General features: G+C 47.9%; 2 protein-coding genes across 10 annotated transcripts in view; one reads left to right on the forward strand and one right to left on the reverse strand.

Annotated features, from left to right (window-relative positions):
- Positions 1 to 17,185, forward strand: part of DNM3 (dynamin 3) — a 186,643-nt gene extending 169,458 nt beyond the window's left edge. For 7 of the 9 annotated variants that reach the window (XM_042804487.1, XM_042804497.1, XM_042804502.1 and 4 more), the window contains one exon: positions 11,247 to 15,625. In XM_042804487.1, coding sequence (XP_042660421.1) covers positions 11,247 to 11,316 — 70 coding nt within the window. In that variant the 3' untranslated portion in view covers positions 11,317 to 15,625. Of the gene's footprint in view, positions 1 to 11,246; positions 15,626 to 17,078 lie in introns of those variants that run through there. The other 2 variants (XM_042804531.1, XM_042804492.1) reach the window with 2 other exon arrangements.
- A 4,933-nt stretch (positions 17,186 to 22,118) lies between these two features.
- PIGC (phosphatidylinositol glycan anchor biosynthesis class C) lies at positions 22,119 to 23,232 on the reverse strand. The gene has a single exon (XM_032998556.2). The coding sequence runs from the start codon at positions 23,106 to 23,108 to the stop codon at positions 22,230 to 22,232; it is 879 nt and encodes a 292-aa protein (XP_032854447.1). The 5' UTR covers positions 23,109 to 23,232; the 3' UTR covers positions 22,119 to 22,229.
- Positions 23,233 to 25,460: the final 2,228 nt, after the last annotated feature.

Here is a 25,460-nt window from a genome sequence, read left to right on the forward strand (position 1 = left end):
CTGAGCTTTCTCTGTGACTTATTTTTGAACTGGGGCTCTTTGCTCTGACTGCTCTGCCACCATTTTCTGCAATGATTCCTTGAAGTGTCAGGATCTCTCATATCTAGGGAAATAGCTTAGCTTCCTGAGAAGAAAGTTGAAAGAGGACATTTTTAAAGTTCGTCTAGCTTTCCAAAGGAGCTTTTTGTTGCAGCCATCACTGTCACATGGAGCTGAAAATCCCGACATGTTGAAGAAATACAAGATTTCTCTTTTCTCCTGTTCTGCCTTAATATAAAAAGATCATTTACAGGGGTAAGACTTGGACCATCCTTTCCCAATGAGTGGCTGAGCACACGTTAGGTTTGGAGAAGTGGCCTCCTTGTAGTGAGATACAAGCCTTGTCTTTAAAATAATCCTTTTTTTTTTCCTTGACTTTATTAGCATTTAATCAAATGAATTGTACTGAAATGGTGAGCTCTTGGCATTTTCTCACCATTCCTCGCTTACTGTACAGGGAAAGGAAAAGGGTTAGGGGAGCAGGAAATAATTTTCATCCTTGCTTTGCTCCGATTCTAAAGCTGTTTTGGGTTATGTGCTCTGAATATTTCTGTAAGGAAACAGAAACTATTTGCATGATACATGCCTCTTTTAATTAATCCCACTTGAGGTGGGTGGATCTCTCCCAGCAAAGCCTGTGAGTAAAGGCCCCTGGCTTTAAGGGCTTGATGCCAAAGCATATATGATTTGTGAAATATTCCCCACTGCCAGAATTTAGATTATTCCCCCTCTCTTTTAAAAGGCTGCAGTAGTATTTTGAAAGAAAATGCAGCTGTGCGCTTGCTTTGGTAAGATGACTTTAAGCAGGCACTAGAGCCACTTTAGCTTACCATGATGTGTGTGTGCTTGCCTGCTTGGAAAGCCTGATCTTGACCAATTTTAGTTCTACTGTGGATGCTTTGATTTATGGTTTTTAAATGTCCTGAATGGGAATCTCAGCTTTGCCACAAGGAAAACAATTGAATAGAAAATGGTTTTCTCCTGGCAGCAGAGCCCATAGTGTTAGTGGGGGTGGGAGGGTGCTCCCCCCTTTTCTCTCTGTGTCCTGCTCTGCAATGCTACTGTGGATTCATGAAGGCTTTCCCGACGAAGCACTGGAGAGCGTTACTCACTTTGCCACTGAAACATACGTGCCCCTGTGTGATGTGGAACCCTGGGGCCTGGTTAAACAGGGGTCTTGAAGGGCTGGACCCAGTTGCTCAAGCAGGCGGGAACTTAAATGCTCTCAAGCACGTGTGTGTCACCCTCAGGCATGCTGGTGCTCAGTTCTTGGGAGCTGAGGGTGGTCTTTACATGTGAGACCAGCAGCAGGGAGAGAATTCATGTTGTGCTGTTTGTGAACAGTCCCATACTCTCTTGACCACCTCTTTCAGCTGTCTCGGTACAATTTGCTTCAACCCCCAGCCAGCCAGCATGGAAGAGGTGATGGCTGCTATGCAGCTATGTTTTATTATGCCACTGAGGCTAATTACACGACCTGTTGTGTTTGTAACTAATCTGTGTTGTAAGCCATCATTACGTATTTCTGGCAACCCAGCACAAAAAAAGTACTTACACTTGACAGTAATTCAGTTAGAAAATTCCAGACAAAGCCAGAAGCACTGCAGAAAGCATCACTGTCTGGCGCTTCCTGGTCCGCAGGCTCTGTACTCAGCTCTTTGATTGCCAAATATCAACCATTAAGTTAGTTTTCTGTGATGGATTTTTGCAGATTAGAGTTCTTTGGAAAGAGTTCATGTAATGTCTAACACTGTGCATTGAATGCTAAGGGGATCCCTTGCAAAAATTGCACATCATCTTCTGATTGTCACAGTACCTAGGCACGTAAGGCCAGAAGAGTTATCCTGCCTTAGCCTGGGAATCTTTTCTCTTCTGAAAGTTTGACCTTGCATCCTTAAAAGCTTCCTACTATATTTTTAAATGGAATATAAATAATAATCAAATAACCATTGCATTAAACTCTTCTGGCAGGATGAATAAGTGCCCACCTTAAAGCATTTACATGCTGAGTTGGATGATCTCAGCCTGAACACCCAAGTAGAGGAGCACAGCTCCATCCACCAGTAACATCCATTTGTCCTCTTGGAATGGATCTTCACTGAAGGTTATATTCAAAAAGTATAACCAGCAATTAGTGTTTCGTGCAAGCAAAGGCACAAGAGTGTTATCTGGAGGGATTTCAAAACCCTGCTGAATTTAAGGGGGAAAAGGAAGCCAAAAAATAACTAATTTAATTCTGTGTATATATACATTTGGATGATGAAAAGCCAGAGCCCATCATGGGAGGGGATATTGCTCTTCCGTAGTCAATATGTTTCCAACTCTGCCTGTCCAAGGACTGCAAAATCATGAGACTGACGATAATATCAGTTATTCTTTCTGTGATTTCTGCCCTGGGGGAAGACACCCCTATGTAATTTGTTACCAGTCTGATTCACATTTTTGTTGAAATGAACACCCACTAATATGCTCTTTTTTCTGCTGGCTGCTTCAAGCAGGAGATTCCATTTATTTTCCCTTATCTCTTTTAAAGGAGCTCTGCTTTTTCCCTTCCTCCACTGGCTCCTTTATCACTATTTTGTTTTCCCTTTTTTCTGCACTTCCCTTGCTGTCCCTTTCTTGACCATCCTGTTTGCTTCCTCTTTCACCTTCTCCCTTCACTTGGTTTCCTGCCCGGTACATTTGTCTCCCTTCCCCAAGTACTCCCTCCTTTCCTTTTCACTGTCTTGTCTTGGTTTCTTTCCAACTTATCCCTTCCCTGGCACCTTTCTAAATCTGTCTCCTGCTCCTTGCATTTCTCTCTTCTTTTAAAGTTTTACAGACAGTTTTCAAACCATAAAATGCAATATCTGGCAATCTTTCTTAACAGCAGCCTGGTGTCAGTGGCTGTGACAACCATTAGAAACACTAGCTATGCTACTTAGGGTAGCCATACTACAATGTACAAAACCAGTTGACGAATATCGGTCATCTTACCTAGGGTCATCTTGCTATGTTAGTCCTAACAGAAGCAAGGAAAGAAGTAGCATTCTGAGTGAGGATAACTATTGGAGGGATTGGCCAGAACGCAGGTTTTAAAACATGTAAAATATCACAATACAACAAATCTTGTGGTTTCACTATAATTCTGCAATACTGATCTTATGAGAAATTTGGAATGGCATTTGCACAGAACTGATTCTTCAGCTGCCTGAACTGTAATGCCATGAGAGATACAGGAGAGTCTCCACTTCAGCTCCAGGAGCTTCACTGATTGCTTCCCCTAAAAGGATGGCCTTCTTCTAGACTAGCAATAGGACTTTATTCACTGCCTTCCTTCATATACTTCTCCTCTAGGTGACCTGAAAATCAAGTAAAACAACATTCATGGGATGTCAGACATTACAGCCTAGGTACTGTATCTGCTGACACTGACTCTCATCAGCATCTCCTTTCATCAAACCAGAGGCAAGCTCTCCATACCTTCAGTGTTCTAGGAATTTTCTGATGGGCAATACAATATGACAGTTGAACAAACATATCCGAAGAGTCATTTGTTCTACACAGAGTTTAGATTTGATCTTATTTATAGTATCTCAGGTGGTTTTGATCGTCTTTAATATTGTTCTTGAGCTACTTGGCCCTGCCCTATTCAGCAAAAAAATTGTTTTTAAAACAAGGTGAACTAGGAGACATCCATTTGATTGGGACTGTTGCAAGTTACTATCGAAGTTCAGCAAAGAGAATCAGGTTGGGAAATGTCTCTTCATTACTCTTAGCGTAGACCAGTCCCATGTGATGGGGAAGGGTAAGTAGAAATGATGTAAGAGAAACAAAGACAGAAAAAGAAGAAATCTGAAAAGAGTTGAAAGAAGTGATCCTGGAATAAAGATGATGATGTGAGTGCAGTCTTCAAACACAGTGGAAGCCTGCTTTGGGAGTGTCAGCTGCTGAAATGAATAAGTAATTTATTCTGTTAGGTATTTTCAGCAAAAGCTTTTTGTTTTCTCTGCTGTCCTAGCCTTTTCTCTCTCAAGATACTGTTAGTAGAAGGAAGTGGGTTTTATTTTTAACGTCTCCCAACTTGAAAAAGGAAAGTAGAGTCAAACAATAGCAAATGTTGTTTGCCGGAAATACAGGAACCTGAAGATATGTCTTGTCCCCAGTAATTATTTAATTTCATAACAGAGTAGTTTAATAACAGTTGCCATGAAGGCTATGCAGGATTAGAGCAAGGGTGTTTAGCAGGAAATTTCCTGCCTTGTCTGAAAGAGTGGACAGAATAGTAGTGCATTTCTAGCCTTCCTTATGCTAGAAGAGAAAATGTATGACAGTCAATAAAGAGAAAGCAATGGCGATTTGAACTTGCTGAACCTGCAGGCATCTTGAAAGGCTCTCCTTGAAACTCTCCTGTTCCCTGCAAGCTTATATTGAATCAGTAGTGAATGAGGGCACTCAGTGGCTACATTAACAACAGTGACACTGGTAATCACATTAATTGTCATTGTGGACAAGAAGAGGTGCAACTCCAGCTGAAGGTGTAACCAGGGCGCTTGCTCCCTTTCTTACACCAAGGTAAGCAAAGAGGAGAGAGTCAAAAAGGCAGAGGAAAGTCAAAGGTGAGTAGGAAGGAAGAACAGGATGGGCAGAAGTGGTGTTCAAAGACAGGGTACGTGATTCGCATTGATGCTGAACAGTACAGCTAAACACAGACCAGGACACATGACTTGAGCTATGGTGCAAAGAGTAGATGTTCCTCCTGCTGATTTTGTGGCCCTTCTGTTGTTATCTTCTGTGGACAGAGGAAGGTAGAGCAACATTCTGAATGTATCACTCCGCACTCCTAACTCCAGTTTTGATCCTCTTGACCATCCTGACCTAAGGTTTCTGAAAGGTTGGGATAGTCCTCCACAAATGTGTTGCATGCTTGCTTACTTGACATGTTCCCTGCTGAAGGGCAAACAAGAACACACAGTTTGTTAAGAATAATAGCCTTTCTTGGTCGTTCCATTGAATTAATTTTTTTGTTTATTCAAGCTGAGTTTTCCATATGACACATTAATTCCCTGAAATGACTAATTAGAAAATGCAATAACCACAGAAACATACAAACATATTTGTATGGGTGTGTGATAGACCTTAATTTATGATAGTCATATAGAAAATGTAGCTTGAGTTGCAAATAATAAATTAATCTAGTTGGAGCATCATATTTTGGACCCATTTGCCTCTGAAACGAATATCTGGATTAAGTTAAATCATGCACAGTGGAACCTTGGTAACCCTAATGCTTTGGACCAGTCTTAGCATTTGAATTAATGGAGACTTATATCACTGCAGTATGGTGGTAGCTATTGGAAGGACACATTCTTCCCATTCACTGTTACTTTTTTGTTTCTTTCACTTAAATAGGTATTGAATAAAACAGCATAATCTAACAACTTTAACTTACACTTAACACCAAAATTCTTCCACTGACAGAGTATTGTGCAGCTGGGTCATTTGAAATAGTGAGGTTCGGCTGTATGTATAGCTGTGCAAGTATCTGGCAGTACAGTTGCAGCATGCCCTCTATGCATTTGTGGAGCCCGATACATACGTGTTCAGCTGGAGAGCTACTTCAGTAGCTTCCATTCCTGACTTGCCTGCTGGTAGTAATCTTGTGGGCATGCTTACTGAAGACATTTCATGTTTGACAAAATGGCATTTTTCAGTACAGAAACAAATCTGAGAAATTTTCACTCTCTTGGACCATTACGTTGGGGTAAGGGACCATCTCAGGCAGATACTCTCCAGCTACTTTTTCCTTTCATCACCACTGAGTGCTGTTTCTCATTTCTGCAATAATCAACTCTTCCTGATTCTTGTCGGTGATTCCTGCTTTACTCCTCTTAATGTCATTGTCCTTTTTCTGCTTTTCCTACTTTCTTACAACCAGTGTCACTAGTATCAAGTGCCTTTCCTCCTCTTGGTTTTCCAACTTGACTCAATACCCTTTCTCCTGAGTTGATGTTCGGGAGACTGCAGTAGCCATGCTGCATCTGCAGTAGGCCAGAAAGAGTTTGAAGTAGGCACAGACTGTAAACTAATTAATCAGGCCTACAAAGCATGCCTTGCCTCTGTTCTTCAACCATGATGGATGGCTACAATAGTTTCACTTCTAATTTGGATTTTCTTCCAAATCCAGAGGCTGATAGATATCAAGAGGTACCATGTAAAAGTTAGATAGGTTGATATAAGAACCAGGCTAAGAGGCTAAGCTGTGTGGGTCTCTCAGGATCTTCCTGAAACAGATAAAACTGTATAAAAATAAAATCAAGGCATTGATGAATATAATTAATATAATTAAATATATTAAAAATAAAAGTCAAGGCATTAGAACTATCCCAAGAACAAGCTACTTAGTCTCTCTAATCACCCAAACGAGAAACTATATTTATTCCTCACCTGAAGTAAGTCACTCTTTTATCCTCTCATTGTATGCCTCACATCCAGATTTGTATTGTCACCTAGAATAAAATTTGCCTGCAGTCAGACTTAAAGCCACGTAGAGATTTTGTTTAAGTATTTTCTCATTAAATTCTGCAAAGATGATGTCACATATCAGGGTACTCTGAGAGGGCTGCATTATAGGGAAACCAAGATCATGAAAAAGGGAGAGAATAATGGACTTTTGTTTACAAATTCCATCTATAAGATGTATCGTAAAATATAGTTATGTGCATGCCTTCTGCAAGTGTTCTCTGGTGGTCACAAGCAAACAAGAATGTAAAACGTAAGTGGAAATGAAAGCCTTTTATTTAGAAGTATGTTAGCTGTGCTTTGAGAAGAGAAGCCATCTTCTCCGAGCGGGGCCTCCCATGGTAATTACAGCCATGCTTTACTGAAAGCATATTTTGTGGACTCTGTGTGGGGAGCGATAGCACTTCTCAAAAGGCAAATGCTTGAAGAGCTCCCATATGTTTCTGATCGAATTTTAAGTCTAGACTTGCTTTATGTAGTTTCTTTTGCTCTACATTTGCCTAGCTAAAGCTTTTAGGAGTTCTTTTAAAACTGGAAAAATGGGGTCTGCTGCTTAGGTTAAAAATAAATGTAAAACTTTTCCTTTTTTACAAAGTTTTTGCATGGGGGTAAGAGTTACCCTCCGTTCAAAACCCCACTGAGCTCTTCAAAGGAGGAGTCTCTGCAGCAACATCAGGGAGTTATTAAATACATACTTAGTCCACAATTTTCATTGGTAAATTCTTTATGTCTGCTTAATGTGTGCTAGTTAGAAGAACTGATTCTTTCTGCAGACTCGTTTACTCAACCCTGGGGACCTATGATCCCCTGCCCCTTTAGCACTAACTTTTACAAACACTGTTTCCTTTTTTTTTTTTTTTTTAAAAAAAAAAAAAAGAAATAACAAAAAACCACAACACAACAGACTGAGCAGCCCGTTAAAGGGGCCAGGCAGTGGAACTCGGCCCCAAAACTCAAAATCCCAGCTGAAATGTTGGAGACAATAACCAAATTGGAATTACCGCAGCAGTGACACTTTTATAAGAAGGAGCTTTCTATGAACCGGGAGCCGCCTTTCGGGGCCTGAGAACATCTCAGCACTGCAAACGCACCCCCCGGCTGTCGGAGTTGGTCCGATAAGGCAGAGAAAACACCATCCACGCCGTCTGTACCGCTATCATCCATTGGCCTCAGACTAAACATTTAATTGGGTTTAGTCACATATTTAGTCACTGACATGGCAGCTAGTGGGGAGCAGGGACCTGGGGGAGGTTGTTTTTCTCTGGTTTTCTCTCACTCCTGTCCACGGGCAGGCTGGAGCTCCCCCTGCTGCTCTGCTCTCCGGGTTACTGCCCATTTGCTCCGCATTTCTTCACTTTTGGAGGGTCTGGCAGTGCTCCTTTATGGAAGCTTTGCTCCGAAAGTGATGGTGCCAAAATCACGCTAGGCTTCCTGCAGATCTGCGTTTTTCAGAGGTGCCCAGAACAGCAAGGAAGGTGGGACTACATCTGCAAGGACCAGGGCGGTGCTGGTTGCTGGCTTTCCTATCTCAAGGGGGTGGTTTGGGTGCCCAGGCCCTGCACCCCTCCGTCCTGGGGAGCACTCGCACTCCCAGCCACTGTTCTGGGTGTGAAGGAGGGGGAGAGGCAAGAGACGTGCAAGTTGGCCTCTCCTCCTGTCTTAGGGGTTGAGATTCCTGTTGCGGGGGGAAGGTCTGAATCCTACTCCCAGTGTAAAAATGGTCACATAATGACTTAGTACCTTGACAGGGAAATGTAGCGGGCTTGCCCTTTCCTCTTTGACTTGAGCTTCGGTTCGTGCCAGCTGACACTGTGTGCCGGTGGCTAACAAAGGCGAGGTCTCTTCACTGAGCTGAACCCCTGCGCTGTGCTCTGCCAGGGGACTCGGGAGCACGGCCCCTCTTCCCGCGTTATCGGCACAGGGAACCGGAGATGGCCTGGGAGACTCTCAGCAGCAGGCCTGGAGGTGAACGGTGCTTTTGCAGGTCTTTTCGCAAGTGCTGCCTTTCCCCAGATATCTGCCACTTCTCCGGAAGGCACCTCTGATCTCCAGGTGGAGGTCCCACTCCCCTTGTCATAGTGTGCTGGGTTAAGGAACCGGAAAGAAACGCAGTGCAACTGCGTGGGAGCCAGGCAGCATGCTTACGGGGCAGAGGAGGGGAGCTGGAGCGAAGGAGACCTCCCTGCCCGTACCCCTTGGGAAGGCACACGCAAGCGTACGCACGCTGAGCATCCCAGATGCACGCGTGTGTCTCTGCCGGGAGGTATTCACAGTGTGGGGCGGTGGGGGAGAGCTGGGGCTGAGGGGTCCCCTCACTGAGCAGCCCTGCGTGCCGTGCCACGCCGTGGGGAGAGCAAGGCTGGCACAGCTCTGCCTGCGGCGTGGGGCCCTTGGGGTATCGGCTTCTTCCTTGAAGTGGTGCTCCGGAGTGGAAACGAGAGCTTGCTGGGGGATTTTTCTGTTCAGGTCTGGACTGGGCTTGAATGGAAATTCAAAATAACAGTCAGAGTGCGTAACAGCAATGGTTCAAGGAGGAAATGGGGCTCAGACCTATTTTGGTTCAGGTTTGGTTTGACTGATTATATCCAGGAAGTCCTCCCACTGTGCTCTCCAGTTTCTGATCCTGCTGGGGTAAATAGCAATTTGACTAAATTACATTATTTTAATCCAGTGTGCTGCATTCAACCTGGTTTTAAAATGCATGCCTGGGCTTGTATCTTTTAAATTTGATATGAAGACAGCTGTATGCATTTTCCCTTGTTTGTAAATTGTATACACATGATACGATGTTTTCAGTAAGCACTAAACAATGCAATGTGAGGCATTTCAACAAAGGAATAATTTAATGCAACCCAGCAGAAATGCAGAGCCTTAGAAGTGGTTCTTTATGAAACTACAAATTTTGGAAATGACTCCAGAAGACCTACACTGGAGCAACACAAGAAACAATAGTTAACACAGTAACATTTTTTCTGTAAGAAAAATACACCATGAAGAAATTATATTTTGCCTATTTTTTTGGCTTGTTGATTTACTTGAACGCTTCAGTTGGCATATTTTGTATTTGTTGCATGTTAGAGATTAAAATTCTCATTTCTTCACCAAAAGAGAATATTGTCGCACAAGATGCACTTTGAGACAAGCAAGACTTTTTTGGTCAAGTGTAAATTTGTCTCATATATTATGTTCCCGTTCAAAGAAGATTAGCAAAGTGACATTCTTTCCATCTTCTGTTTAGTTTTAACAGAATGAGACGTGCTTCCTTTGTAATCTTCTTCAGGGATAGGAACTGTTCCTACTTTCACAGGTGGAGGAAGTGTTAGAGAGGGCTGTACAATTTGTCTTGGCCATGAGTGAAGTGCTGAGGCTGGATGGGAACTGAAGAGCCCTCAGCTCCCCACCTTGTTCAGACCCTGGGTTCATGTCTCGCAGAGCAGCTGTGCGCTCTCGTGGTGATCTGGGCTGGGTTAAAGAATAAAGAGAGAGCTGGTACTTCCCGTTAGAGAAAATGGGGATCAAAACCACGGTGTAAGAGATGGATTGGAATAACTGCAGCAACAAAGCCCTGCTGGAGGGTGCGGTAGCTAAGGGAGCTGGCTGGCTGTGAGGAACAGTCTCTTAGGTGTATTTACAGAGCACAAAGCAGTGCCAGGCAGAACTGTCTGAGCTCGTGCAGGCGCTGGACATCAAACGTGTTGTCATCTCAGATTCTGCACAGGCTTTGCTGAGCGGTGGGGTGTTTTAGCCCAGGTGAAATGGAACAAAATACTCTTTGTAACTAAGCTGCTGGAGTTACCTCCACACGGTACTGCTGTGAACCACGTACCCTACATACATGCAAAAATGTAAAAGGCAATTTCGTAGAGGTGAGGGAGGGGAAGGTCTCAGCCTGGACTATCCCTGCTCAGCCTGGACTGCGGGTGGAACGTGCGCGCGCGGGGATTGTACTGCTGCTGACTTGCACTGTAGTCTCTTATCAGATGATGATGCAATCCGAATTGAAATGCAGAGGTTTGCAGTACACAGGAGCCTGTGCTGAATCAGGCATTTGAAACAGGGGAATAAAGACCCATAAGCCTTTCCAAAAACTCTGGGACTCCCTTAGCAGCTACTGAAGTTGACAGAGGAACGCATTAGTGGTAAAGGAATGAATCCAGAAGCCATAGCCATGGCTAGAATTTTCATAACTGGACATTAATATAAATCTTGAAATTTGTGCCTTAAATTCAGGCATGGTGGCTCCAGTTGGACCAACTATGCAAGAAGCTGCAGGTTTTTCTGCTTCTGCAAACAGCAGGTGATGTTGCTGCAGGTTCTCTTCCTGAATCCAACTGACCCCACTGAAACATGCCTGTAAGTCCACTCTGTGGCTGTCTAGGCTGGGACTGACCCCTGAGAAAACAGGAACAATGATCCTGCCCTGAGGGTTTCTGTGGCACAAGAAGGTCAGTGTGTTCGGAGAATACCCAGGCTGTGGACCAGAGAGATGAGCTGTCCGATGTGCGAGAGGGCTAAGGCATGGTGTGCATGTGGCAAACCCATCGCTTTCTTCCTTACTGTGAATGCTTAGGGCTGTCGTGTTTCAGTGTACATGAAAATAAGATTGTTGTGTTTAGGAGCATGTGCATGTTCACATAGCGACAGCAAACGGTGCCAGGTTCATTCTCAGTGTTTGTGCTTATTGTTTCTTCTCTCTTTCTCTCCAGTCGAAGACCACCCCCTTCACCTACTCGGCCCACTGTAATTCGTCCGTTAGATTCATCCCTGTTAGACTAAAAGAAGTTTCTGGCATGTCATTCATTGTTAACCAAATATGTGGAAACAAATTGCTTGATAACTGTTGCAATAACCAATGTATAGTCGCATGTATGGACATCTATAGGCAAGTAACCAATTTTACTGATATACTCTCTGTCCATTCTGCATTGTCTATGAAGTCTTAAATGTTTTGGGAAGGTCTGTGCTGCCTTGACTTTTCCTTTTGCAATAGCTGATGTTAGCTAACTTACTGACACATACTTTCACCCGGGCAACTGTGCTCACAGTCCTGTACAGCAAATGGAGGGCTTGACTTTGTGTGTGTTTGTGCATGCGTTGATTTGATCTGCTTCTTTTTTCCTCTTATCTGAAAGCAGTCTTGCTTTTATTTGTACTTTTCAGGTTTTCTATCATTTGGAATTACAGTTACGCCCATTTTCTCTTCTGATGCATAAACTGGGCAAAGAAAAGCAATGTGGTTTCTCACCAAGCTCTTCTGAAGGCCCCATACTTCCATGTCTTTCTTGCAAGAAGCTTGCTGAATGGCTTCTTCTCCTGTAATTTCTCCTTATCCAAAGTCTAGTTTTTAAGGAATATTGTTAAACAAGAAGGGTGTGTATGAGACAACGTATGTTTTGCTTTATTTCCACACTGGCAGCTGACATGCGAAGTTGTTTGGGTGGTTGATAAGGACCAGGCAGCGGTCTCCCAGCTTGCAGGGCTCAGCATGGAGCCGTCTCACCCTGCAGCAAGGATGTGAAAGGGTGGTTTGGAGAGCCAGTACGTGACAGAGAAGTGTGTGCCAGCTCGCTTTGTGCTCTGATACTGCTTGCTCACATTCATACTCCCACTGAACGCATGGGAAGCCTTGGGGATGAGTGCATGGAATACGTATGAGTGCGCTGCACAGCAGGATCCAGAGAACTGAGCATTGCTTTTGGTCAGTTTGTGAAACAGGAGGAGATAGAGATACCAATGTAGATATATACACAGCTGTAAATGGGCTACCGCTCCTCTGCCCACTGTGTGAGCCAGTTCACAGAGATGTGGCCTAGATTTGCACCTGAGCTTTCCAAGGCTCTAGTTTAGATTTGAGATAGTTGCTCATGCCAGTCGATAAAGTTCCACTGTGCCCCGCTATATAAAGACTCTCTTTGCATCACTTGAAGTCCTTTACACCTCAGATTAGGGTCGCTTTATCCACCTAGGTACTGAGAAGTGCTCAGCTGGGCATCCTGGCAATGGATGCTTTTAGCAGATGTTCACTTGCAGAGGTCCTCTCTGCCTCTTGTTTTGCGTGTTATATATTAATGCGTTATAAAACCCTTTTGTTTTAACTGCATTACTTCACTTTAAACACTTAGGGTCAGTGTCACCCTTCTAGCTTAAAACTTAATGAGTTAATGAAATCAAACTAGAGATGAATTTGGCCTTATTTCTTCAGAAAATATTAATTGCTGTTACTACAATTAAGGTTATAGATCCCTAGGCAAAGCAATTGGTGCTTTCAAAGGATCCCAGTATAATTAGTCTAATAAATTCATTTATTGGGACTGCATGGAGGGCTCCAATATGCTGTAGCCCCATGGTTAGCAAGAATTCAATCAAAGATCCACAACAAATGGTTATTTAGCCTGTTAAGTATTCCCAGGCTGCTGATTAGTTGTGCCTCACCACTGAAGCAAATCGTGTTTCAGCTTGCATAAGAGAGACAAGCTCGGGAAAGCATCATGATTTGTATGTTAGCTTAACTTTAATTTCCTGTCAACTTCATACTTGTGGCACACGCCTGGGGAGTCTAGAGGTCAACATCTGAAGCACAGTGAAGATGGAGTTTGTCAGAGCACTGGCATCTTGGTGATCTCAGAAGACTGCTTAAGCAGCTGATGTTTGTTAGGAGAACAGGCCGAGATCTCCAACACCAAGTGCACAGAATCAGCTTTCAAGGAAAAAAAAGGTTGCAAACCCAACTAGAGGCATACTGATTTTTTTACTACAAAAAAAGAAAGCATATTTTGATTATTTTTCTTGTGTTCAACACAGTTTTCCACTGTGTAGCGCGCTCTGCTGTAACATGCAATGCATCTGTTAGATGTACTTTTATAAGTAGTTGTAGTGGTCCACGCTGTTGCCTAGCCCGCAAACCTGTAGATAGTTTATCAGACCTCTCTGTTAGTGATGGGCAGCTGCCTGCTGATGGAAAGCCAGGCTTAGCTCCTCAGCCACAGAAAGTCACTTTAACCCCAAATTTTTATATTCATTCGGTAATATTGTAAGGCCATGGTCTGGGTTTACCCCGCTGTACCCCAAGCACTCGACTTAGTTGTCCAAGGTCCCCTTTGTTCAGTGGAAAGAGGCAGCACCTCCAGAAGGTGATTCAGACTGGTGTGGCTGCATGGGAGGCAAGGGTGGTAATGCTGGTAAGTTAGGAGCCTCAATTACATGACATAGATCCTGGCCTAAAAACCTGGTTTTAAATCCTCTGTACTTGAGACTCCTTAATTTACTTGAATAATTGCTTCTGTCAAGCATAAGGAAGGTAGGTAGCACAATTCCGCGCTGTCCTTAACTCTGCCCCCCAAGAAATTGTATTTCTCAGCAGTAATCCTGAATTGTAAATAAAGTTCTCAAGGGTGTATTTACCCAAAAGAAGAGGGGGTGGCGAGGTGCCTGTGGCCTCACTGTCATCACCGTCTGGTTCTGCGCTTGATGTTGAGGTGGTAGGACACAGCTGCACAGCCCTCCCTTCCTCCGTGTCCTCATTCAGTTCACATCTAAATCTGGCCCTGTGCCCTAAATGCAACACTTTTAGGTTGAGCACAGATCCCGAGTTTGATGATTTTACCTCTAACTTCTTGCATATAAGCTTTTCAGAATAAACTACATAGCACTGCTGTTTCTAGGAAAAACGCTGCGTGCTTCCCAAGGAATTGCCACATCCAACTAAGCACCGTCCTCCCAGCCTCGGGCTGTTTCCTCCTGCTGTACAGTGCCTGGAACGGGCTGGTTTGTGCCACTTGCTCCTGATGCTCGTGTCTCTTGTTCTCAGAGGAGCAGCCTTGGAAGGAGAGCAGGACGGGCACCCCATGGATCTGCTAGAGGGACTGGCCCCCTCAGGCTGGCTACTGCCCTCTCTGCAGGCACCCTTAGACAGGGTGAGCTAAGCCTCAACTCCCGTATCGGAGGAGCGTGAGTTGTTCTCCCTCTCTTTGATTCCCTCTGGCAAAGCCCAGAAGAGATTGCCGGGGAGTAGTGGAGACTGCTGTTAAGCAACAGCGGGGTTTCTGATCTTATATGAGGTGTGTAATTAGCGGGGTGATGTTCGTAGCTAAGTTTCAGGAGGGTGCACATCTAGTATTGCATTTAGGCTAAGCCTGGGTCTCTGCCTAGAGAACATGTTCCACCTCACCTCATCGTGGCTGACCAACAGCTGAAGAGCTTGTGCATGCCATAAATAGCTCTCAGCCTTGAATCTCAAGAGATCTTGTGCTAGGATTAAAAAGATCGTACGTTCAATGAAAAGGCATATGTACATAGTTAATGTGTGTTTATTTTATTGCAAATCTTGTTGCACTTTCTGAGTAAGCCTCATAAAAGTAGATTATTTATTATATTAAAGGAGATACATTATAGGTTATGGCATCTTGTGTTAAAGCATAACATAGAAAATATTATACTCTCTACTGCAGACAGCTACACTAAACAACATGTATACAGTATATTGAGATTACTAGCTAGTTCTGTCTTTCTGTCTTAAAATAGTCCAAACCTCCTGAATTGAAAGCAGACCTATTTTGCACCTGTGACACCGGGGAGGCATCCAACCTCCTGTTGTGCTCATGGCACAGTTCCTCCCGCTGTGGCATTGATCCTCCCCCCTGGGCTCTAGCAGAACAGCTCCCTTGTGTAAATGAATGTTACTCTGCCTGTCTCTCCTCTTGCTTTGTCTGCAGGCGAGCTGATACCGATGGCTCCTCCCGTCCAGACAGTCCTCCACTCTTGCTTGATATATGATTTGTCCCGTCTTGCCGGCCGTTTGCTTTACTGCCTGTCTCTTTATTTTTCCAGGATGGTGTAAACAATGACTTCTTTTTGTAAGAAGCAAATGCTTAATTTCTTTCTGAATTTTGCTCTGTATGTTAATGCCCGACTTCATATGAGCCAAAACATCTGCCTTTGGTTTCATAATCTGTAAATGGTTCCCAGTGTTGACCTTTGAGCACAGCAAGTCGATTCCCGAAACCATGGTGGTTACTGAGCATCACATATACCTGCTGTAAAAATGTTACGCTGCATTTCTGAACCTGAAATAAACTGTAACTCTTGATGGGCTTTTATTATTACTTTGTGGATGCGCATGAGTGGTCTTCTGTCTCTCACACCATCGTATTGGCACACCACACTCCGCCTCTGTTGGGACTGCAGAGAGGATTTGTCGGAGATGTGTGTCGCACTGAGATCACTGGAGATATCATTAGAAGGGGAGATGGGGGAGATGGAACCCGTGGGAAGCACTCAGCTGCCCTGCACGGGGCTTGGAGTGCTGCAGGGACATTTTGCTGGGAAATTGGGTGAATGTTTTTCAAGCAGTACTTGGTATTCATTTCACTGCTGGGGAGAGCGTGTTTTGGGGAGATTCAGAGCTGAGCAGGCGGCCAGACTGAGTCTTCCAGAGCAGGAGCTGGAGTGAAAATGTGCATGTGTATGCATTAACGTCTGGAAGGGATTTTCCCCTAAAATGGTGTGTATGTATGTGCAGATGTCTTGATTACACAATTCCTCCTTCAGATCAGTATGAGCCAAGTAAGTGGAATCAGTGCTTGGAGGAGATGGTCTGTATGGCACAAGAAGCACAAGAGCTTCCTACGGGAGAGGACGTTTCTCACTGAGCACAACAGTCACTACGTTGGTCCTTAGACAGGTTTTGGGAAAGAGAGGAGCAAAAAGTGGGACGAGCAAAACCGTAATGTCCCCATTGTATTCACTTGTTTACTGTAACATTTGGAGATTATTTTTTTTTTTTTAATACTCTTTAATGGCTATGCCTGAGTCAGCCTGTGCAGTCCCTCAGTGAACAGCAGTGTCACACGTGTCCCATCTGGCTGGAGCACATTCCGTACCCTCGCACACGTGTGGTTCTCGGCACGTTGGTCGGCGTCACGTCAGTGCTCTGTGCTGGGGAACAGGAGGAGCATCCGCTCGTCTCCCACCGCTGCGCTGGGCCACCAAGGGTCTCTCCTGCTAGGGCTGGCAGTAGTCTCATTGCACTGCCAACACCCACATTTTTAACCGTTCCCAACAATGTCCCCTCCAGATACCCTAAGCCAGCCCGTAGGCCATCTTGCTTGATCGTTCCTGATTTCATCAGAATCTCGCTTAAAAAGGGTCTACTCCAAAAACACTGTTCGCAGCAGATAGTGGTGCAAATTTTAAGGTTGGTGGGGAAGAGCTCTTCCAGAGGATGTTATTTTCTGCAAGAAAATTAGAAAGCCAGTGACCGGCGACCTCCGCACTTGTGATGTGACTGTCCTAGTCCTCTGGCGCCAGCAAGTCAGATGGGAAGCGGTGAGGATGAAAGCTGAGGCTGTGCTGATAGCCAGCTGATTCTAATCTTGCTCTTGCTCTTTTCCTTAATGTGCATGTTCTGTGCCTTTTTCTCTTAACCCATTTTATTAAGATAATTTTGTATGAGTCATTTTATTGTATCTTGACCTTTTGTTTTAAATCTCTTCTCCCACCCCTCCCCATGAATTTTGGGTTATTTTTTGTCTTTTTCCTAGGCGACCTCCACCAGCTGTTCCAGGAAGATCATCCTAACATGCATTTCTTTTTTGTTACGTGCAATCTGCCTTTTTTTTTTTTGGTCCAAAATTATCTTTAATTTGCACTAGCCTATTTGTAAATGAAAGATTTTATTTTCAGATGTCAATGATAAGCCTGGATATAAAGAAAATAAAAATTCTGACTACAAAATGAACGTGTGCTGGTTTTCTATTGAAGGGTCTACCCACTCTCTCTCAAATAGAGCCATTCACAGCCCATGGAAGAAATTGCCTTGGCTCTGTGGAGACTCCCACCCTCCGAGGTGGTGGAGGGAGGGACGTTCTGCTGGGATTCCACCACAGCTTCTGAATTCATTATCCACCAGGATTGTTCCATATAAATGGCTTTGGCTTAGCATTAGCAGGAAGAACAGACAGCTGCTTCAACAACAAAAGAGTCCTAAAACATGTCTAACGCACCAGTGGCAGCACCTGGCTGAGTGGAAAGTCAAAGGAGAAGATTGCAGCAGTCTCTACACTTATGAATCTGCACAATTATAAATAAATTACAGCTGCTCTGGCCATTTTTTTTCAAGCTGAACCTCTGAATTCCTTGTGAGCCGACCTTATTGGAGCATCTGAGCTCAAAAAGCTGTAAGTAGCTACCTCTGAGATTCCAAATGTGTCTGCCCCTATGGGAAAGGGAAAATTTGGAATTTAACATTTAGACAATGTGCTTGTTTTGGGTGCCAGAGAAGTATATGAAGCATGAGTCTAAAAAAAGGGAAAACTGATGGCTTTTATTGACCTTTTTTTCCTCATACAAAAACAAAGGGCTATCTCATCAAACCATCCAGCTAAATCGGAAGGCACTGCATGGTTATGAACTGGAGGCACAACGCAGCATCAGGACTCCAGCCTGTTGTTTCCAGAGCACAGACAAGACATTTCTTTGTAGTAGGAAGTTCATGGTGAGCGGGAGCTGCAGTGGTGCTGCACAGGGGGTGGGGCAGGAGAGTGGAGGAGCTCAGTATTGTGTGTGTAGATGGGGCCTGACAACGCACAGGCTGTGCTCGGTTTCAAGCTAGGTCTCACACAGCTTTACTGAATTTGGGCAATTCCTCTTGCTCCAGGTGATTTAGGTCCCTGCTGACCTCTCATCTATCCAAGGAGCTGCTGAACCACCTGCCTGTGCTGGTAAATGCCAGACACTGGGTTTGCTCAAATTATTAGGGGTGCAAGCCCAGAGATCTGTAGACTTATACAGATGTTTCTTTCTTCTCACTCAGACTTTGTTTTTTGTAGAGTACAACAGAAGAAACAGCAATGGTATTAGCAAAAAGGAATGAAAAACCAAACAAACAAGTACAGCAATTCTTAGGAGAGGAAGATAATCATTCCTGCTAGACCGTTGAACTGCATGTGCTAAATCAGGATGTTCTGGAGCTGGAAAGAATACAGTGATGGGCAAGGTGCTTCCCAGCACCCTGGGAAAAGGGATAAATGGAAGCTCCTAACAGTCCCGTGAACACAACTATCCTAAGAGCAGGGGAGGAGGAAAGGAGCTCAGATTGGCCATATCTTTCATCTGTGGAACTTGTCACTCTCAAGCACTGAGGCAAAAAAAAAGCTCAGTAGCTATTCAGGAATTGTGTATTTTCAAGACTACTACAGAAGCGATGGCATTTGTACCCAGTGATCTCTTGAGGAGGTTCTGGCCATGTTTCACCTCTCAGGTAAGAGGGAATGAGAACAGATTGAATTGCACAAGCTGCTTTTTTTCCAGGTTTAAAATTCTGTTACACACCAGGGGAAGCTGTGACTGCATTCCCTCTGGGCTACGGCATGGTACCACCAACAACTAAAAGGTGGCTGATAGTTTAGTTGTATGGCCTTACCTGCAGTACCCCAGCCAGGACCTGCTGCTGTCCTCCTAGCTGCCAGCTGACTCCTGTGCATTAGGCTGTAAGGCACAAACTTTTCTCTTGGGGCATTTTATGGTGCTAAACTTTTCACAGAAATCTCTAATTTCTTATGAAATATTTGATAAAAACTATTGTTGGAAATAAGACTCTGAAATTCATGGTTTTCTGGTAGCTATTCCTAAATTCTCCTAAGTAGAAAGACAAAGGTATTGGTGTGCTGGGAAACCTTGGCATGTTCTTTAGCATCAACTCACGGGATGACTTTTTGAAGAAGCTGTTTATCCTTCTCTGTGCTGTTTCCACCCTGCAATGGTATGTGTTCTGCAGTGGAGAAAGCTAAGGGTGCTGCACCAGCTGGTGGCATTATGTGGCCTAAGCTGCTTTTCAATGGATGAGTTAAGACCAAAATCCTATTTTGGTTTCCTGATCATTCACGTTGTTGCTGTTGCCTCTCACATCATAATGCTGAGAAAAGCTTAGTGATTACTGTGGGAATTCAAGAGATATAAGGATCTTACCTTCAAAGACTAAAGCTTCGCTCTTTCCAGGCCTCCCAGATCCAGTCTCCCACGTGGAGAGGGACTCAGGCCCCTGACAGTGCGGTGTGGGTGGCTGATGCTTGCCTTTCCCTGCAGCAGAGGCTGGAGATGGAGATTCCAGATGGCACGTGTCAGTGGCTCCCCCAGGATGAAGGTTTATCCCCAGCCAGTTTACAATTACCCGCACTCGGCCAGCTTCAAATCAAAAGAAAATGTCCCACTGAAATGATCTCAGAGGACTGGAAACTTAAGAGAAAGCAACTGTGCTTCCTTGTAATGCGAAATAACATTTAACTCTTTAGAGTTGGTTGATGATGATTTGGTTGCCTGCAAACTGAGAAGGAAATATTTCTTTGGTCTTGGTATGTGCTTCATCTGAGAAGCCGCAGACTAGTACGCTCAGGTAGCAAATGCTCAAAGGGCTTTAGTACTGAGCTGGGCATAGAGTTATGACAAAGCCTTGCTCTGTAGAGGATATCCTGACCTCAGTCAGGAAGATGTATTTGTAATGGCCATTTATTCAGTATCCTGAAGAACTTCAGCAGCCTTGCAGAGCACGTGTCCACAGGAGAAGTTCAGAGAAGTCCTAGGGAAACTCTGCCTGGCTTTTGTGTCTCTTCTCCCTGGCTCTCGCTTGCGTTTTTTCCCCCTTCCCTTTGTGCATACAGGCCGTGGACTGGGCTTTATATTTTTATCTCCCATGTTAGGGAGAGCCAGCTATCTGTATGGGCAAGCTAAGGGGGGGGCTAAGCCTTTCCCCAGAGGTCCTCTGGGCAAGGACTGAGGCTAAGGAGGAGGTGAAGGGGAAGAAGCAGAGAGACCTGGGGCTGTGAGCAGGGACAAAACTGCTTGCAGTGGGCTGGATGGGACACATCCTGCATCCTGCCTGGAGCTGGGCACACAGGACCTGCTGCATCAATCAGAGCCCAGGGATCTGTATAAGGGATCCACTGGGTTCCAGCTGTGGCTGAGGCGATGGTGGCAGTCTGTGCCCGCCTCCACCTGGAAGGTCTGGGTAAGTTGATGTTGGCACTTTTCCTAACTGAGGGCTGGTTTTGAGAGTCTGAATTTGGGAAGAGTATTTTCTGGGAAATATTTCTCCTTGGGGGAATGAGTGCAGCAGAAACTCTGCTTTCTTTTAGCTTCTACCATGATAGACATTAACAACAGGCACCGGGCAGGCCAGATTTTATTTATTTTGATTTACACTCAAGCCTTGCCCTACCAATGGACTCTGTGAATCGGTTTTAGATGGCAGTGTTACAATGGCATTAGCCCAGCGCGAGGTGGGACATCCCGGTCGCTGAGCAGTTTTCTGGGAAACCTCCCTGTGAAAAAACACTCTGTTTTCCAAAGAAATAAAAAATGTCATCTTGACTGTGAGCATCTGGCTACTCTGTGCTCCGTGCAAGACTGGAGCACAGGCTCTAAACTTCCGCAGGCTTTAATTAAAACCAAAATGAGATGTACTCGTCACCATAACGACAACAGCAACATTTAACTCTTGGCAAGAGCCGTAACAAAGCACTGGAGGTGTTGGGGACTCCGCTGGGGGGTTGCTCTTTCTGAGAAAGCCCAAGGACCGTGCGGCAAGTGCCCACTCGCTTGGGTGAGATGCCAGCGCTCAAAGGGATGGGGTAAATCAAGCAGAAAGTTGCATTTCTGCAGCGCTGGGTTTCATAAAAACCCGACTGATGCCAAAAGCACCTCTGTGAGGTGGGGCTGGAGCAGATGTGTGCCTCCCTCCCCTCTCCCGGTGCCGGCTCCGGCGGGCTCTGCTCCCCAGGGTGCCCGGAGCGGGGCCAGGCTGCCGGGGGAATGGTCCCAGATGGGAGCAGGGAAAGGGAAAGCACCGGGGAAGCCCTCCCGGCTCTCGTCCTGGCCTGGCCTCCAGCGGGACTTGTTTGCTGGGAGCGCCCTCTGTTGCAGTGTGTGCAGTGCCGGACAGACGGCCGCTGGACAGACAGCTGCCAGGCAGACAGCCTGGCATCTCCCACCTCTGGCGGGGAGTTAGAGAGGGGAGGAAGGTATCCTTGCTCCCCCATCCCCCCTTTCCTAAGGATTTAGGGTGATGTGGTGCCTGGCAGTGTCGTGAGGCTATTCTGGCATCGGCGATGGGCGGGGTGCAGGTGAGCAGGGCTCTGCCCCGCATCTGTCCCACGCGCCCTCGGGCTGGGTCCTGCAGCACCCACCACCCTGCACTTCCACCCTGCCCACAGCGGCCCCCACCCAGCCCCTTTCCCCTTCGGGCCTCCCCGGGGAAGTGCTATCAGTCCCCATCGCACCCATCGAGGTCCCTGGGGCTGAGGAACTCCGTGGGCATGTCGTGGGGCACGTCCGAGCCCGCTGTATTTTTCCATGTGGTGTTTCTGCCCAGGGGATGCACACCCTCCTCTGCACACGCCCCCCCCACCCCACGCCCCTCAAACACAGGTGTGGGTCGGCGTGGCCAGAGCACACCCTGCCCCGCTCGCCTGCACCCCGAGCTGCTGCACGGGCCAGCCACTCTGTGGGGTTCAGCTTCTTCCTTCGCTAAAATCAAGCAGGTCGGGTCTGGAACCAGATGGTGAGGGTAATGCAAACGTGGTCCTCGCTGCTGCGTGAAAGGCTTTATTGGGCTGGTGTCCCTACGCCCCAGTGCTGTCCCCCAGCAAAGACTTTTGCACTGCTCACAGCAGAATGTCCCCCCTCCCCCTGGGCCAGGCCTACATGAGGAACCTGGAGAGGTCCTCCTTGATTTCAGCCTCATCCCATGGCCCGTGGATGTTGTCCTTGAGCAGCTGAAGGCGGATGAGGCAGTAAGGGCAGAGGCAGGAGACTGCAAGCAGCAGCGAGGCGAAGAGCACGGCTCCCACGCTGGAGACGGTGGCCAGCCCCGCCAGCGCTGCCAGCGCGAAGAGCACCGTCACCCCCACGTAGCATCGGGGGGTCTGGGCTTTCAGCTTCTTCTGCAGCATGGGCCAGAGGGCAAAGATCTGCATGGCAAAGGTGACCACGACGAAGGTGTGGAGGGAGCGAGGCAGGCGGGAGGCCAGGCACACCGAGGCGAAGATGGCCATGTTGAGGGACAGCGTGCTGGAGACGATGGCGGCGTTGGCACCGTAGTCGAAGAAGATGAGGTGACCGAGGAGCATGAGGGCCGACATGGCATAGATGGTATCCGTGCTGATGGACTCCGTCAGCGTCTTCAGCACCGGTGAGAAGCCGTAGGTGAAGGCGGTGAACACCAACGTGCTCTTCAGGTCGGCCCACCGTGTCCGCCCGCTCTCCCGCCGCCCGGCCCCACTGTCCACGGCGTCGAAGAGGAGGTAGCCGAGCAGGGAGGAGACCAGGGCCGCCCCGAAAAGCCCCTGCGGGCTCAGCATCCCGGCGTCCATGTACCACCAGGTGACAACAAAGACGCAGACGCTGCAGAGCTGCTGCACCACCGCTCCCGACTGGAAGACGACGGCCCGGTACCGGTACCGGCGGGCGTGGACGTTTTTCCGCAGCTCCTCCAGGAACCGCTGGTCCACGTAGTTATCGGGGAAGGGCTGTCGCTCGTACAGCACCTTCTGCCACCGCCGCCCGGGCTCCGGCGCCATCTCGGGACCGGGGGGGGGGGGGGGAACACCGGTGGCGGCGCAAGGGACGCCGGGACGCTCGGGGCTGCCACCTGCCGGCGGGAGCCCCCGGTAAATGGCGCCGTTTAACGCCCCCCCGGGGCGGGTTTGTTCCGCGGGAGGTGCTCGGGGGGACGAGTTGGGGGCAGCCGGGCCGGGCACCCTCAGGCCTGCGCGGGCTCCTCGCTCTGGGGTGATACCCGCCCCCCCCCCCCACCGTGCAAACAGGTCGTTCCCTGCAGCCAGTTTGGGGGGGGGGGAAGGGGTTTAGGAGGGAGACCCCAGCACCGTGCAAGGATCCAGCTGTCCTGAGCACCGCAGGCATTATCCTGCACACAGGCTGCTGCGTGGAGGTGCTGCTGCTGTGGCTGCCATGCTTCTGCCTGTATCCATGTGTCTGTCGTCATCCCCCCCCCCCCCCCCCCAAAATAAAAAAACAAACAAAACAAAACACCACCACGGCCCGGCTGGAGGTACCACCACCCCCCCCCCCCCGGGAAGGAGGGATGCCCCTGCTGTGGGCTGAGCAGGTCCCTCCGTGGTCCCAGCAGCAGTTTTGCCCACGCGCCGTGGCAAAGGACCCTCCTGCAGCCCCAACGCGCCGTCCTGAAGCGGCTGTCGAGCAGGGGCACAGCCAGGCAGTGGGGTTTGGTCGGGTCCCCGATGCGCTTGGACATCCCCCCCGTGTGTGTCCGGCCTGGCTGCTTGGCAGGTGACCTCAGCTCGTGTCGCAAGCCCCGCTCCCCGGCCTGGCCCAGCAAGGCACCAGCTTTTCTGGCCAAACCAGGCTCCAGCTCCCACGTCGGGGAATGCGGGTGTGATACTGCGAGCGTGGGTTGCCTCTCCCTGACAGCTCCCGGCTGCTTGCAGCTTGGTCCTGCCCTGCTCCCTGAGCCTGCTGGCACCTTGGAGAAGCGGAGCAGGATGAGGAAAGGGAGAAGCTGTGGCTGAGAAGTGTGGCTCTACAGGGACCCCCATCTCCTGCACTGCCCATCCCCTTGCCAAAATGACCCAGCTAGCATGCAGGGCTGGGGAACAAAAAGGGACAAGGGAAGGTTTCGCAGAGGCAAGAGGCGCTTCCCCTAAGTGTGTATGTGTTTGTGCTCAGGTCAGAGCCTTCCCAGCCCCGGAGAGGTGCTTGCTGCCCAGGAGCTGCTTACTTTGGCCTCACCCAAGAGGCCTTACCCGGGGTAGAGCAGCCCTGAACACTGCCCTGTTTGTGCTTCGGGAGGGGCGTTTGTGGCTGTTCTGTCACAGTGAGAGCAGGCAAAAGAGCGGATGGTTGTTTCCCCCCCACAGCCCTCACACGTTTCCCTTTGGATGGGCAGGATCCAGCCAGCGCCTGCTGCAGGGGACTCTCTAAGCAGAACCCCACCTCGTCCAGATACGTGCAAAACAGCAGGTAACCCCCACACTACTGGTGTGCCTTCGGGGGGGGGGGCCTCAGGCTGAGCCAGCCTGTGGTGACATCTAAAAAGTGCCACCTCCCAGCCCCATATCGCACCGCAGTGCAGGAGCGGCTGTTTACCCCATGCAGGCACCCTGTGCCAAGGGACGAAGCCAGCAGCCTCCAAGTCAGGATGGAGCTGGACTCAGTTTTAGCTGCCCTACCTAAAAGCCCCCATCCCCACACTTTGCACGGAGCCGTGTGTGTGCCTCCATGTGCACAATCCGGTGCCCGCAGGGACAGGGAGTGCTGCCAGCTCCTGCGATTGCTGGCACTGCCTTGAAACCCAGGGCCTGGGAACGTGAGATTTTGATCAAAATGTCATTCTCCTGAAGTCACAGAGTAAAGCTGGGGCACGCAAGAGAAAATCCCAGAGGGCAGCGCGCCCTGAGAAGTGCCACAGCCACCACGGTGAGGGGATGCCACCTCCCGTGGGCACCAGCAGGGCAGCGCTTCGCTCTCGCTGCAAGTGTACGTAACTGCGGTGCTCTGGGGACTGGGAAGAGTGTGCCGGGCTGGGGCTGGGGCATGACGCTGCCTCAATGTGGCCAGGGCCTTCTGGAAACCCCAGTGGAGGGGGGAGAATAGAGGCGAGGGGCGCTTCTTGTGCCCCTTGATATCTGTTCTGCTGTGGGCCACCAAAGTCCCCCTTGGAGGCACGGAGAGGCAGGAGACTGCTGCTGGTTGGTGACTTGCAGCATCCCTAAGCCGCATCAGGTAATGCCAGCGGCCGCAAAGCCAAGCCCCTCTGCGCCCTTGGCCCACCCAGTGCTAAAACCCACGGGCCCTGGCACGCACTGGGTGCTCGGGAGACCCCCCCAATGGGTTCCGGCACGAAGCAGCTGCTGTGCTGGCACTGCGTCCCCGTGGGAGGGGACAATGTGTGC

This window comes from Tyto alba, unplaced genomic scaffold (genome assembly GCF_018691265.1).
Source record: "Tyto alba isolate M040663 unplaced genomic scaffold, T.alba_DEE_v4.0 Super-Scaffold_1000006, whole genome shotgun sequence".
Taxonomy (NCBI): Eukaryota; Metazoa; Chordata; class Aves; order Strigiformes; family Tytonidae; genus Tyto; species Tyto alba.